At 36.5% G+C, this 15,863-nt stretch overlaps 1 protein-coding gene across 1 annotated transcript; it reads left to right on the forward strand.

Annotated features, from left to right (window-relative positions):
- Window positions 1-10,242: 10,242 nt before the first annotated feature.
- LOC113275019 (protein FIZZY-RELATED 2-like) lies at window positions 10,243-14,917 on the forward strand. Its single transcript, XM_026524444.1, has 10 exons — window positions 10,243-11,004; window positions 11,103-11,225; window positions 11,316-11,420; window positions 12,552-12,731; window positions 12,881-12,943; window positions 13,034-13,228; window positions 13,712-13,813; window positions 13,904-13,966; window positions 14,070-14,138; window positions 14,355-14,917. The coding sequence occupies exons 1-10, from the start codon at window positions 10,378-10,380 to the stop codon at window positions 14,406-14,408; spliced, it is 1,581 nt and encodes a 526-aa protein (XP_026380229.1). The 5' UTR covers window positions 10,243-10,377; the 3' UTR covers window positions 14,409-14,917.
- Window positions 14,918-15,863: the final 946 nt, after the last annotated feature.

A 15,863-nucleotide genomic window follows, 5' to 3' on the forward strand; every position in this document is an offset into this window, starting at 1 on the left:
ATACACATTGTATTAAGCCGCTACAGACACTAGCCTACTCCAAGCTAACTTCGGACTGGACTATAGTTGAACCCCAATCAGTCTCCCACTGATCCAAGGTACAGTTGTACTCCCTACGCCTCTGATCCCAGCAGGTTACTGCGCACTTGATTCCCTTAGCTGATCTCACCCACAACTAAAATTTGTTACAACCCAAAATCGCAGGATTTAACAATAAACAAATCTGTCTCACACAGATAAGTCTATCAAAGGATCAATCTGTCTCCCACAGAAAAACCCTAAAAGTTTTGTTGTTCCGTCTTTTGATAATAATCAAGGTGAACATGAACCAATTGATAATCCGGTCTTATATTCCTGAAGAACAACCTAGATTAATCAATCACCTCACAACAATCTTAATCGTATGGTAGCGAAACAAGATGTAGTGGAATCACAAACATTGAGACGAAGGTGTTTGTGATTACTTTTTATATCTTGACTATCGGAGAACTCTCACGAACTCAAGCCAATCAATATGATTGTACTGTTACGATAGAAGATGCAAGATCATATCACACAACTAGGATAAAAGTGGTATCGGTCTGGCTTCACAATCCCAATGAAGTCTTTATGTCGTTAACCTAGTTTTAGAAGAAGAAAACCAAAGGTTAAAGGAGAATCGACTCTAGCACGCAAACTAGTATCACACGTAAGGTGTGGGGATTATTTTTGCACAATACTAGATGTCTCCTTTATATAGCCTTTCAAATCAGGGTTTTTCCTTAGTTACAAAGCAATCAATATCCACCGTTAGATGAAAACCTGATTTAGATTCAAGCTAATATTTCTCAACCGTTAGATCGAAAACTTAGCTTGTCATACAAAAATGATTGTACGCTTCTAGGTTTGTTAACCGTACCCAAACGTGTACATTGTTGGTTCAATAATAGTCTACCCAAAGAGGTTAACCATATGAGCGTTTCATACCAACCATGTTCTTCTTCACCATAACTAGTTCAATTGACTCAAATGAACTAGTTAAGAGAGTTGTTCAATTGCAAGGAAATCTTATGTAACTACACACGACACAATTGAAGCAAAGATGATTTGATCCACTCGAATAGGTTCATGAACATTGATAGCCAGGGTTTGCAAATGCATTCCTTAGTCTTTTAAGATTAAGTTCAGAAATCATCTTTAAATATATAACCTTCTCAAGTTCGCAGACTAGGTTCGCGGACTTAAGACACCGGATAGAGTTTACAAACTCCAACAGAAATTCTCGGGTTCGAGAACTACGCCTGTTCGCGGACTTGGCTCACGCAAGTAGTTTGTCAACTCCAGCAGAAATTCTCGGGTTTGAGAACTTCGACAGTTCGCGGACTGAGTTCCCGGACTTGGAACTTGCCATACTTCCGGTTCTCTTGATCAACAAAGTTTGAAAACTTCGGTTCAAGGAATCCATTGGTTATGTATCTAAACTCTCATTCCAATCATTGAAACATTCTTAGAGGACGTTATATAGTTGTTACATTATTTCTCGTCAAAGAAATTTTCAAAGTGATTGAAACATTCATGACTTTCGTCACTAGGTAAATATAAACTTGGTCGAAGCGAAAAGCTTACCAACATATATTTCGAGATATAGATAGGCGAGGTATACTCGGATCGAAATACCCAATGTGTATGATCTAGTCTATATACATAGCATACGACTTTTGTCTCAAAGAGTAGGATATAGAATAGATAGACTTTTGAGTGACAGATAAGTTCAAGTCTCCACATACCTTTTTTGTCGAGAAGTTCCACCGGTTCCTTGAGTAGATCTTCTACTTGTATGGTGAATCGCCATGAAGTCCTTGAGCTCAAATACACTTACTATCCTATTCCTAGACTTAGCTAATAAGAGACTAGAAATCAAGACTTATAGTTTTGATCACTAACATTGACAAACATGCTTGAGATAGCAACGCATGCGAGTTTGACCGAGCAGTGCTCTAACACTTGGTTTAAGCGAAAGCTTACCAACACACATTTCGAGAATAGATAAGCGAGATAATCTCAACTCGAAATACCAAATGTGTATAACTGAAGTCTATATAACAATACGACTTTTTGTCTCAAATAGGAGATAGAGTAGATATACTTTTGAGTGATATACGAGTTCAAGTCTCCACATACCTTTTGTTGATGAAGTTCCACAAGTTTCCTTGAGTAGTTCTTCGTCTTCATTCTATGAACGCCGTGAAGTCTAAAGCTCAACTACAGTTTCTATCCTAATCCGAGACTTAGCTATAAGTAGACTAGAAATCAAGATTTATAGTTATGGCAACTAACCTTGACAAACAAGCTTTAGATAGCAACGCTTGCGAGTTCGACCAAGCAGTGCTTTAACAGTGTCCATTCCCATGATTCCTCTGTGTGCGGATTAAACAAATTATGTTCAACCTCCTTTCGAACTTTCTTCATTTCTGCAACCGTTTTATTTTGCTATACTATTTTAACAATATTGGTTTGTTTTTTTTTTCAAAAAATTCTCTAATGTTGATTTCTGAAGTTGATGATTTGCAACATCTTGAGATTCCTTTATGTTCCTTTTTTTTTGCCTGGTCCATCATATCTTTCTGAAATTTTCATTAACATTAAGATTAAAATTACCATTTTGGGATCCGCTATGTTGGGTTTCGATTTTGCGTTTGTTTCTGGTAAAAAAATAAGGAAACTCAGGTGAGTCTCTTGAAGTAAACCGCAAAAGTTGGAGTTCGAGACCACAAGGTGTTGAGTCTCTCAAAGTCACAGTTGTTTGCTAAATGTTGAAGGTTATCTGAACGTCCCTGTTAGATCATAGCTCGGTTAAACCCACCAAGTGTTGGTATGTCAAGTTTGGTTGTCATATTTTAGTGAGTCAAAACTCATCTAAGAGTCGCTTGATTATGTACTAGAAACAACTTCGTTTAGGTTAGACTAGAAAGTCTAGGAATGTTGAGACATACAAGTATTACTCGAAGACCTGAAGAACGTGAAGAAGTAACGAGCTACAACAATGATATCATCCTTCCTCTTGAGGTTAGTAATATTGACTTGAATTATTTCATTCTTAACATATCTTTCAAGTCGTGCTATATTGGAAACATAATTGCAAAGCTGTGTATGGATATATTACTCTAGTAGTGAGACATGATCACATGATCATAGTATTAAGGAATTAGACTACGAAGTACAACACTTATCTTTTGAACTTCGTAGATATGACATTGACATAATCTTATGAATGTTGTTATGATTATGTGTATGGGTAAAGGTGAAGATTTCATCCTAGGAAACAATGTTTTACATTTGTTTGAAGGAAGTACATTCATGAACTTGTTTTATGAATCGAAACGGAAACCGTTAGGCTTATTGGTACGGTTATTCATTGCAAATATTTGGATTACCAATATGCGTGAGATGGTAAAACCGATCGTAACTTTGTTATGTATCTTGGTGCAACTAATCACAATGCCTGACTTATAATTTGGTATGACTAGTTTTGATTAATTAGTGTAATTGATCCTAAGTAATCATCTAAGAGCGACTGCAATGGTACGACTAAACTCAAAGATCAAAGACCAAAAAAAAAAAAAGACTAAATATGAGTTTAATCTGTATTGTGACGTTATGGGGAGAAGACCAAATTTGGTCGCGCGTAAAACAATTTTACGCATGAAGACGGGCGGAAGTATTAGTTACGTTTCATTTCTGCGTGGAATTATAAATTACGTTTCAAACGGGGGTAGATATAAATCACGTCTGTTATCGAGCGTAAATATAAATTACGTTTCGTATGGGGCGGAATCTTAAATTCCGCCCGATGATCAGACGGATTCCAAATGACCGCTCGAAGAAACGTAAAAATAAATTCCGCCCGAGTTAAACACGTTCACACAGCACGTGTGAGATCAAACGGGCGAACATCTGGTGTCCGCGTGATGAATTGTACGGACGGACATCTGCTGTCCGCGTGATGAATTTGTCAGGCGTAAAATATTTTTACGCCTGAGACGGGCGTATCCAAAATTTCCGCCCATACGAACAAGTTTGGTAAAATCACTCTAAGGCAAAGATTTCTGTTTTGGAAAGAGTATGAGAAACTCATCAAATAGGATTAGACCTCCTCTCTCTATCTCTCTTGGGAAAACTCTCCTTTTCCATTAGTGACGTTGCTATTGATGTTGCTGTTTGAAAAAAGTAATGGTGAATTGAGTGGACAATAAATATTCAGATGACGGTTTGTTTTGAGTAAAGAGAATATATATATAGAGAGAATAGTAGGTTTCCACTTTTTATGTTGATGGCGTTTTTTCTCTACTTCCAGCGCCACTAGTGGAGTTGGTAGTTTTGTTGTTCTCAGTTTTTACTTTACGTTCACGTTTTTGTAAGTAAGAATACTTGGACATCATACCAAACCGTGCTTGTTTTCATCGTCTGTGAAACCGTGTTTTCATCAATTTCAGGGTCATATAGAAGTTGAGTAATTCAACCTGTTACCTTGGTTTCAGATTGTGATCATCGGCCTAGAATAGAATTGCATTTCAATCACACGAACAGGAAAAGAAAAAACTTGTTCATTAGACGGCTCTGGGAAAACATTTCATGTTTCATAACATTTTCTGATAAGGCGTAAAAAAAAAGTTCGTTTGAGAGGGGCGGAATTTTGGTGTCCGCCCCAGAGAGGCGGAATTTTGGTGTCCGCCTGGCAACGCGCGGAATTCTTCTGTCCGTCTCATCAGGCGTAAATTTATGTTACACCCGCAACAAACGTAAATTTAAATTCCGCCCCACCAACATACGTAAATTTGGTTTACGCCCGTTAACAAGCGTACTTTAAATTTACGCCCAGCAACAAGCGTACTTTAAATTTACGCCCGACTATATTAGAATTTGGGATTTGGTCGCGACCATATTTGGTCTGGAATTTGATCTTTGGTTGGGATTTGATCTTTACTCCGTCCCACTGTGTTACGATCTCATCCCAAATTTTTGGTTATACTCGCCCACTGTGGATGCTCTAAGATGGTATGATCGATATTTGTAATTGGTATGACTGATCCTAGTAATTGGTGTGACCGACCACAGAGAAGTTGTGTAATCGATCCTTGTAATTGGTGTAACCGGTCCTAGTAATTGGTGTAACCGATCCTAGTTACTGGTGTGACCGATCACAATCAATACCATGTGTATATGGTAACCGGTCCTGGTAATTGATGTAACCGATCCTGGTAACTGATATAACCGGTCCTGGTAACTTGTGTGAACGATCACAAGTGTTCCATATTAGGGTATAACCGATCCCAGTGATTGGTAGAACCGATTGAACCCATGGATGTGATTTGATGTTTGATCAATCACATAGTTGTCTTGGAATACAGATGAACAAATTCTAAACTTGTTTGGAAGTGTGATATAATCGATTCCAAGATTGTAAATATGAAAGAGGATTTACAAAGAAGAGATGTCAACATTCTTTGAACACGTACAATAACTCTTATCTTTTATTGTTCAAAGATATTCCTTAGTACAAGGAGATCTTGTTCCGAAATAAATTAAAAATCTTTTAATTAAGGTTATTAGTTTTATATGCTTTAATTACCAGCAATTAAATGCATATCTCTAGAGAATAAAAATTAGTAATGTGCATTTACTAATTGGAGATTTTCTATTGAGAGATTTCGGGAAATATTGGACAAAGAATTTACTAGTATTATGAAAACCGAATGGGCATTATTGCATATCTTGAGAATACTTTCAGTTTTGGAAATTCCTTGGTGTCCAAACATCCTTGGTCTATAAATACCTAAGTTTGCATTTCTAGGAAAATATCCTAAGAGCCAGGAAAACTTCATCTTTTTGTTGTTTCTGGTGGAGCCGTCTAATTGGAGAGGAAAGTACCCTAATTAGACGAAATCTCTTACGACCGCTTGTTTAAAGACTTTTGTGGGATCAAGAAGATCTACGAGTACCATTGGTGGGAAACTAGATAATTGTAGTGTTATTAGTTTTCGATTGATTTGATTGACTAACGGTTGTTGAAACTTTGACTACACCTAGTTTGTTTATTCATGAGAATCTTCTCTTCTGATATAAGATTCACTCAAACCAGATTGAAGTATCGACGGGATCTTTAAAACTGTTTGTAGATCTAAAGACATCTTGTGATAATCCATTGTTAAAAGACTCCGCACAAGAGATTCAGGTGGTGTTGTGCATGTTTTAATTGAAGATCAAACAAGATTTGAAGACAAAGAAGATTTCTTATTGGTTTCTCATATCTTTGTGTTGCACAAACGTTTATCGGCTGGGATCCAATTAGAATCGGATTTATTCTATTGATTAGTTGCATGAGATCGGCATTCAAAATATATCTCTTTGAGATTTATTTGGATTGAGTACGAATCTAAACTCTGTTACTTCTGTAGTTGTTGGATAGATTGATCTAACCAGGAAAAGGAGTTTATTGGATTAAACGGAAGAGCCTTTGCATATGACTTGAGATGTCTTATCTTAAAGAATCAATAGAGTTGTTACCAATCAGATTTGTTGTTCCTTTACTGTTTGGAATACGATCCAAAGGAATTGTTCCAGTGCGTGCACTCATTGAAGTCGGAAGCGCAGGGTTACTGAGGAAACTAAGTGAACTAGGTTTAGTTTCTTGGTCTCAACTATACGAAGTTGGTTTAGATTTTGTATAACGGCTATTCTGGACTAGGTCCCAGGGTTTTTTCACGTTTGCGGTTTCCTCGTTAACAAAATCTTATTGTGTCATTTACTTTTCCTTTCCGCAATTATAATTGTTGTTATTATAATTTAAAGTAAATTACACAAAGGTTAACTCATCTTTACTTGATAGTGATCCTATAGAGTTTGGGTAAGTCCGAACCTATTATCATGTACTCACACTTTGGTAGTCGTATTGTCTCGATCTCGTATCCATAGACAATCACACAAAGTGTGAATACCGATTTGTAATATTGTCTCGACTTTGTCCATAGACAATCACTTTTGGTAAGAGGACTTATAGGTGGATAAATTAAAGATTGTGGTGTATTTGGGTACCCCTCATCTTTTCAGTCCCCAAAAGGTTAGAGCTTGTTAATTTCAGCTTGTACGTTTTGTTCCTTTACATTTTTGAGTTGGCACTCCATGGCCTAAAGGATTCAAGCTACGATAGAACGACCTGTAGAAGCAATGCTACTCCTAATAAAAATTATCTTTATCCATAACTTACATTAGATCGCAGTACCTTTGTCAATGGGATACATGGATAACATAATGGCCAGTATATTCTATTACTAAGATTCCATCCCAAGAAAGCCAATAGAAAGATACTTTGCTCGTAAGGAGGTTCCTTTGGTACTTGATTTTAATTTAACAGATTAGGGTTATACCTGTTCAGATTTCTAAAGATGTGGAAACATGTTTCGTACTTGAAAATCGTATTTCTTGTTCTTTCCCATTCCTCTCGATTTTTTCGTTGTTGTAGTTTGAACATATATATTGTGGTTATTACAACAGGTATAACACTTTTAAAAATCAATTAAAAAATTTGAAATACGACTTATCGCGTGAACTTCAGTGTCATCGTTCGCTTTGCAATGATTTATTTGCATCATCAAATCTAGCCCAACTGTTTATGTATTTGTTGGTTGCATTAAAATGACCTGATAACCCAGTAGCATCACGATATTATAGATTTCAACTTTCTGGAAAAATTGTTCAAAAATGCTCCCCAAAAGCATATTATGTTGTTTTTGAACACCATTAGCAGGTCCACGCGTAAATGCTACATAACCTTCGCAAATATCTTTATCTTCATCCAGACTACACATTAGACCGCAAACTTTTGGTGATGCACAATTTTCTGTTTAAGTGTATTATGTTTGTGATAAACCTGCCATTTTTTTTAAAAATTTAGAGATTAAAAGTGAAATTATAAGAAATTTCGGGTATAGAAGGTGTGATCAAGGTAGTTAATATTGTGTATTGGTATCGTATCGGTCGGGCCCGATACACCTATATAAAATATAATATCGGTTTTTATCGGTGGTACATAATTAGAACTAGAATTTCAAATATTTGTAAAACCATAGTAAAAAATAATAAGAATCATACACATATCTCAAATTTTCAAAATACAAGATGGCTTATTAGCAAGCGTTGTGACCGTTGTCCCATTGCGACAAAAAAATCTTTCTCATTATCCTTCACTTTTATATTTTATATTTCCTTGCATTGCAGTCGAAACAATGTCCAATTTCTCTAACTTTGTTAGAGTCTAGAATCAATATACGACCCCTTAGATGTTGATATACCATCAATAACTCTAAATTTATTTATTTATTGATTGTTAGACAGAAGATCATAAATAGAAGAGAAAAAAAAACGTGGTATAAATCCTCTTCATCAAAAATAAAAGAAGAAGTAGTGGTTTAACTGTGATAAATATATGCTTCAAAAAAAAAAAACTGTGATAAATAAGTCACTAGAAATGTAATTGGTATGTATATAAGTCAACAAGCTTACAGCGTGCATAAACAGGGCGATTGCTTTGTAATGAAACTCTCTCAAGTAGCTAATGTACTTTGGTTAATAAAAAACAAGGGATAGTGAGATCTCCGAGTATAGATTAATGTTTTTGCTAAACTTTCTCCCGATCCAATAGGACTGGTTTTTACTGTTTTTAATTGGAACAAAGATCTGAATGTCACACTAAGACAGATTATGAAGCATGAAGTATAATTTTTCTGGCCATATTCCCTGAGGAAAATAATAAGATAACAATTCATTGATTGAGATCAAAAACTTATGATTTACATGCACATGTCACGTATATTGTCAAAGACAGTCATAACTATAAACAAAAACAAATGAATTAGATAAGATATTGTATGTTTAATAAAATTCCATCCACTGAGGTCCATTATTGTGGGCCGTGGCTGGTGGTGTGTATTAGAAGCAACATGTGAAGGTGGAGTCCCTAGGAAGCTTGGTAAAAATTAAGGTTGTTGTATCATAAGTATACATGTTTAAATCTGGCTCGCCTAAGTCTGATTTATCACACCGATGCCTGATTTACAAAGGTGTTTATTTTTTGCCGACTCAGTGTTTGAATCTGATTCGGGTCATGATTCAGCACGAGTCGGATATCAGACTGTTTGTTTTTTTAGTTTGAGTGAGATCTGATTCGCGACGTGAGCCAGACCTAACTCCTAATTCAGATCCATCTGAGTCAAGGAATAAAATACCCTTGGCGCATGGATCAAACCACTACTTCATATTTTTGAGTCAGTCGAGTCAGATCTAACTCAAAAAACAAACATATTGAGTCAAATCCAGATGAGTTAAATGATTTCAGTCAGACCCAGATGAATCAGATTCAGACGAGTCAGATCCAAAAACAATATTGTTATTATATCTAATTCAAAAAATATCACCAGATTTTTAAGATCATTGAAAGCCGTTAAAACTAGTGACCTATATGTATCCGATGAAAGTACAATGTTATATCTGAGTCGAGTTAGACCTCCAGCCGAACATTAAGATGAAAAATGACGATTTAAAACTTATTTTAGACCGAATCAGACACACCGAGTCAACAAAAACAACATTGTGATAACACAATTATCATTATGGAGGAAAGCTTCCAAGATGACTTGACAGTGAAAGTGTGAAAAAGTTAGCGCAAACATATAAAAAAGAACAAAAATTTACGTATATAGTAAAATAAGAAAATTTAAGATGTTTTTTGTTATGTCGGGAATTTTCGCACTAAATTTAATCTGTATTTATAAACTTTGACGGTTACCTAAAAATGTTCGCAATCAGCGATGGACTAGCCAAGTAGCTGTGAATTTGACGAACCTGCATGAAAATATTTTCATATATCAACAAGTCTTTAAGAAAATTTACAGTCGCCGATAGACTAACCAAGTAGCTGCGAATTTGACGAACATACATGAAAATATTTCCATACAACAACAAGGGTCTTCGATAAGATTTACGGCCAACAATGGACTAACCGAGTAGCTGCAAATTTGACAAACATGCATGAGAATATTTTCACACACCAAGAAGGGCTTTAAGTTAAGATGGGAAGTAATTGCATAGCATGTCGAAATAAATTACAGTTATTTGCATTTGTTTTACCAATATCTCCCGGGAAAAATAAAATCGCTTCTTATAAATACCCCCTAAAATAATTAACAGTAGTAACCCCTTTCTAGAGAAAGAAGAAAGATGAAAAACAAAAACTCGACAACAAGATAATAATACCTTCTTCTTTCTCTCTCACTCTAGGGTTTCTCAATTCCCCTAATTCCCAAAATCTCTAGAGATCTCAAAATACCCAAATCAAAATCAATCATGGGTGATAATCAAATCCCCCCACCAACCCCATCTTCTTCATCTGAGAATAGATCATCTATTAGCAGAAGGCCACCATTTTCATCATCAACATCATCAGAATTAAATCTTCCACCAAATATGTCAAGAAGTTCACTTTCTTTAGAAAACCCTTCGTTTTCTTCGTCCAATTCTTCACACATTGATCGTATGGTAGGAGTAGGTTATCATCCATCACCGTCAAGAACAATTTATAGTGATAGATTTATACCAAGTAGATCTGGATCAAATTTTGCACTTTTTGATTTATCTCCGTCGTCAGCAGCGTCTTCGAGTTCTGGGGCAGGGGCGGAAGGTGGTGGTGGTAGTGGCGGTGGAGATGGGGCTGGTACTTATGCTAATTTATTAAAAAGTGTTTTATTTGGTCCTGATTCTGGTGTTGTTTCACCATTAACACCTGAAAAGACTTCAACTTTAGATGGCAGAAGTATTCAATTAAGTCCACCAAGTAGAAATATTTTTAGGTATAAGACTGAAACTAGACAGTCTATGTATTCATTGTCTCCATTTGGGTTTGATGATGCTTTGCCTGGTGTAATTCCATCCCCGGCTAAGGCGCCACGGAAAGTACCCAGATCCCCTTATAAGGTGAAATGATTGTTTCTTTTGGTGAATTTAGGATTTGTTTTTGTGAAATTCTGATGAAAGGATTGATTTTTAAATGTGGGTTTGGTTCTGGTTTTTAGGTTTTGGATGCTCCTGCTTTACAAGATGATTTTTATCTAAATCTTGTTGATTGGTCTCCGAATAATGTATTGGCTGTTGGATTGGGTAATTGTGTGTATTTGTGGAATGCTTGCAGTAGTAAGGTAACGGCAGCTCTTTTTCGGTCTTACTGCATCTGGCACTGGGTATTTGTTACGGGATGATTGAATTATGTGTTGCATTGATACATGTAGGTAACTAAATTATGTGACTTGGGAGTGGATGATAGTGTTTGCTCAGTTGGATGGGCAAACCGTGGGACACACCTTGCCGTCGGAACTAATAACGGAAAAGTCCAGGTAACTACATTTCTTGGGTTTGTAAACTAGATAATTAATTAGATCGAGTTTTTCTCGGATTGCCATCTACAGTCGATATTAAGTTTAAGAACTTTCCATTTAATAGTAGCGGATAGATCTGGACATTGTTGCCCATGCCGAAATGCACGGATTTCAATTTGTATATTTTTGAAAACAGAGGGAGTTCGAACTTTTAAGTGGTTGCCATTGGGGATCAGAAGATAGCCTTAAGTTGATGTTTCTGTATCAAATAATCAACTGTCTACGTCGGAGATCAGAGTAGATAGAATATTGCCCCTTAAGATTAGATTGTGTACTTTCAGGTTGTCCATTTGGAGTTTTACGTAAGTGAAATTTCATCACAGAATCAACTGTCTACAGAGAGGACATGGATAAAATGCCTCATCAGAAGATTAGAGAGTGTACCTTCTGGTTGGCCATTTATTTGCGTTGTTTCAGGATGCAGGTTTACTGAATTAATGTTTTGATATCCTTATTTGGAAACCAATTTTGATATTGAGGATTATCTCATTTCCTTTCCATGATAGAGCATCTTCTGTTTCTTAATGAGAAATGGATATATTAGAATGTGGAGGGTATGAAAATATGAGCAAAAGTTTGGTATATCATATAATATCATAAATTGAATGAGAAACAACTGGAGCATGAATATTCAATTGTAAGGGGTGGCATTTGTCAACTGTGTGGTGTTCACAACATAAACCTCCCAATTACTTTACTCATTTGATCTCCTGTTTGGCTGTTGTTAATATCCATCCTTAAAGATAGGTTCTGGTCGCAGTCAGACTAGATAGGTTCTGGTGTCTGTTGAAGAAGTTTGGATTTTAATTATCTTCTCATATTGCTTTTACAGAACTGTGAATTATCACATTGTTCTTATGTTTTTTACTGTTCTGGTGTTTTGGAATTGTTTGACTAGTGCCTGGTCACGTTATCTGTTGTTACTGTTCTGGTGTTTTGGAATTGTTTGACTAGTGCCTGGTCACGTTATCTGTTGTTACTGTTCTGGTGTTTAGAATTGTATGGCTAGCATAGTGCCTGGTCACCTTATCTATTATCTAATGCTAAGGCTGTTGAATTGACACCTTCTGATACTTTCAATTTGTGTAGATTTGGGATGCATCACGCTGTAGGAGGGTAAGGACTATGGAAGGCCATCGATTACGTGTTGGCGCTCTTGCATGGAGTTCATCTGTATTATCTTCAGGTAGCCGTGACAAGAGTATTCTCCAACGTGATATTCGTGCTCAAGAAGATTTTGTTAGCAAGCTCAGTGGTCACAAGTCAGAGGTGAGGCCTTAGAACTTTTAAAACTTGGAGTGCCTGTTTTAATTTTTTTTTCCTGGGACTTTTAAAACTTCAAGCTCCATTTAGTTATTTTATTAAAAAGGTTTAAAAAAAAATCACTTCCGCTTATCATATTTCAACAATTGTCGTAGGTTTGTGGATTGAAGTGGTCTTATGACAACCGCGAATTAGCATCTGGTGGGAATGATAACAGGGTGAGTTGGTCTTCATCATTTCCTTGTTTAAGGGGAGGACCATAATTGTATTTATCGTGTAGTTACTTTATTCATCTATTTGTGCTGCAGCTATTTGTTTGGAATCAACATTCGACGCAACCGGTGTTGAAATACTGTGAGCACACTGCTGCTGTAAAAGCAATTGCATGGTCGCCACATTTACATGGACTTCTTGCATCCGGTGGTGGTACTGCAGATAGATGCATTCGTTTTTGGAATACAACTACAAATTCACACCTCAGTTGCATGGACACTGGGAGTCAGGTGACCTTCTGAACAATTTCATGTTATCGTTTTTACGCATGTTGCTTCTGCTTAAGAAATGATTTGTTGGTACTAGATAGTCTGGACAACCTATTAACTTGGGGTGTGTTCTTAATGTTGTTCTGAGATGAATTAATAATGGTGCACGAGGGACAGAGTTCATCCTCTTTGAAAATGAAAAATCAGTTAGCTGCGAGATTTTCATTAGGACAGCATGTTAAAGTCATATTCATTTGATATTCCTTGATCTATGTAACTCGGCCGACCATTTCACCTATATATGCATGTGATGTTAGGATTCACTCCTCGTTTTAGTTAGTTATTACCCTGTGGTATTGTTGATTATGATGCAGTACTACTTTGGTAAGGTATCACTGCATGTGCATTTTGTAGTCAATCTCTTGTTTTCCACTTCAGCATTAACACAAAACAATGAAAGTACTACCACTATTATGCTAATGAAGTTGTAGAACTGCAATGCAGGTTTGTAATCTTGTGTGGTCTAAAAATGTCAACGAACTAGTCAGCACCCATGGTTATTCCCAGAACCAGATTATTGTTTGGAGATATCCTACCATGTCAAAGGTATGTGAATTGGTCATCTTATAAACTCGCTGAAAAACCAGAACCACATGATAAATAAATTAATCATCTACTCTTTTGTTGGTAATGCAGCTGGCGACCCTTACTGGTCATACATACAGGGTCCTATATCTTGCCATTTCCCCTGATGGACAGGTAGTTTTTAAGCTCACACTACTTACTAAACTCCGCAGATTTCCTTATCCTATGTTTATCGGTAGATTTTCTCATCTTAAAATTAAAATTGCTTTGCTGTCAGACAATTGTTACAGGAGCAGGCGATGAAACACTTCGGTTCTGGAATGTATTTCCTTCTCCAAAATCTCAAGTATGGCCTCTTTCTTCAATAATTTGATATACAGATGTAACTCCTTGTTCTGCACGGCAGTATTCTATAAATCAACCGCTAGAGCAACAAATTGAGACCTGTTCCATAAAACATTTCATGCGACCAAAGAAATATATATGCACACATTTTTCATGTCAGCTAATCCTGTGACTTGATAAATATGGATCTCATTTCGTTGTTTGTCTCTTAATTCAGAACTCTGATAGCGAAATAGGAGCATCTTCTCTTGGCAGAACTCAAATCAGGTGACCCTATAGTACCACTGACATGTTTAGCTACTGCAGCAAGAAAAATCCTTGATCCTGAAAGAACAAGGAAAACAGATACAAGCCCGGACAAAAGAAAAGAATAATTAGGAGGATTACACGTTAATAGAGAATTAGGCCATGATTACGCAGAGGAGGAACCAAAATAGTTTTGAGAAGGAAGAAAACGGCGAAACAGAATAATGGGGTTAGATATTTTTTTTGCTTCTTTTGGATGAATGCGATTTCTTTTCTTTTATCATTATTTGTTTTCTTCTTCTCAATGTTTTCCTTTATTTCCCACAGAGGTATAGATGTATAGTGGGGGAGATGTTGAACAAACATTCCCTTGGCATTATTTTGTATAATCGCCATAGCATATATACTGGTATTCACCATACTAACTGTTTGATGAATGAACCACTATTTATGTAACATGGTATCCCTCATCTTCTTTATTTGTAAATATCAACATATTATATCATTCATTCATATTCTCTAAACATTTCTTTACCTGCAGTCATACCTAAATATACACAAGGCTACTGTTTTTCTTTTTGTTACTAATTTAAGGATTTGTTCAGCTGCTTTTACGTGGAGATTACTAGTAACATCACTCACTGGTGTAACTTACAATAATGAAGGCTCGGATTGGATGTAGAATATATGGGATGATCAACGTTGAATGTAGGCACATATCATAATTTCACAGCCAAGACTCATTGCGCATAACTTAGTAGTATCCTATCAAGGGAGATTGCAGAAAGACAGCATTCTCTTGCAGTAGTGCAAGCACAAATTGGTTCATAGACAAGAAACACCAATAGGCACTAACCTTAACAGTAATATACAAGTCCCCACCTGCTTTTGGCCCATTTAGAAAAAGGAAGCAGATGTGAGTTGAACACCGGACTTCCGTTTTAGCTCTAATACTGATGGTTTACACTCACCGGTCATACAATTGAATCGCTAGGATATTCTTAATTGCTTATATGTTGCTTGTACCATCCGGAGGGTTCACGTGTTTAAGGCCTTGGGCAGTTAAGATTGCTATGTTCATAGTATAAGTTAGACTGAAAATGGTCCTCATATTTGTTCAAAACGTGGTCTAGCAAATATCCTAGTTGAGAGTAAAACCTCAATCTGTCCGCATCTCATTTTGCATATTGAAAACGTGTTCATCTTTAGCTTTATCCCTTTGGACCTTTTCTATCTTCGGCAGTCTTGTCAATGTCTGGAAATTTAAGGTTCAAAGTGACCCATCCCAGGATTATCCAGAGGTGTCTTCTTTAAGTTTTGTGAGGCTGTTCATGATGATGTAGCTCACTAGGAGTCTACGACACTCCAAGAATAGTTGTACACAGGTATAATGATCGATAATTAAACACTCCACCATGGGAGGCTTTCATCTCCAATTCTTCAGCACATGCATGTGCATACCAGGCAGTAGAAAAAGAAA

Source organism: Papaver somniferum, chromosome 4 (assembly GCF_003573695.1).
Source record: "Papaver somniferum cultivar HN1 chromosome 4, ASM357369v1, whole genome shotgun sequence".
NCBI classification, from domain to species: domain Eukaryota; kingdom Viridiplantae; phylum Streptophyta; class Magnoliopsida; order Ranunculales; family Papaveraceae; genus Papaver; species Papaver somniferum.

Excerpts from the sequence above, each read along its gene's own strand:
- LOC113275019 (XM_026524444.1), top strand. The coding sequence starts at position 10,378 with ATGGGTGATAATCAAATCCCCCCACCAACCCCATCTTCTTCATCTGAG. Across the intron at positions 11,005-11,102 it reads TACCCAGATCCCCTTATAAG|GTTTTGGATGCTCCTGCTTT; the intron begins GTGAAATGATTG and ends TCTGGTTTTTAG. Across the intron at positions 13,229-13,711 it reads GCATGGACACTGGGAGTCAG|GTTTGTAATCTTGTGTGGTC; the intron begins GTGACCTTCTGA and ends ACTGCAATGCAG.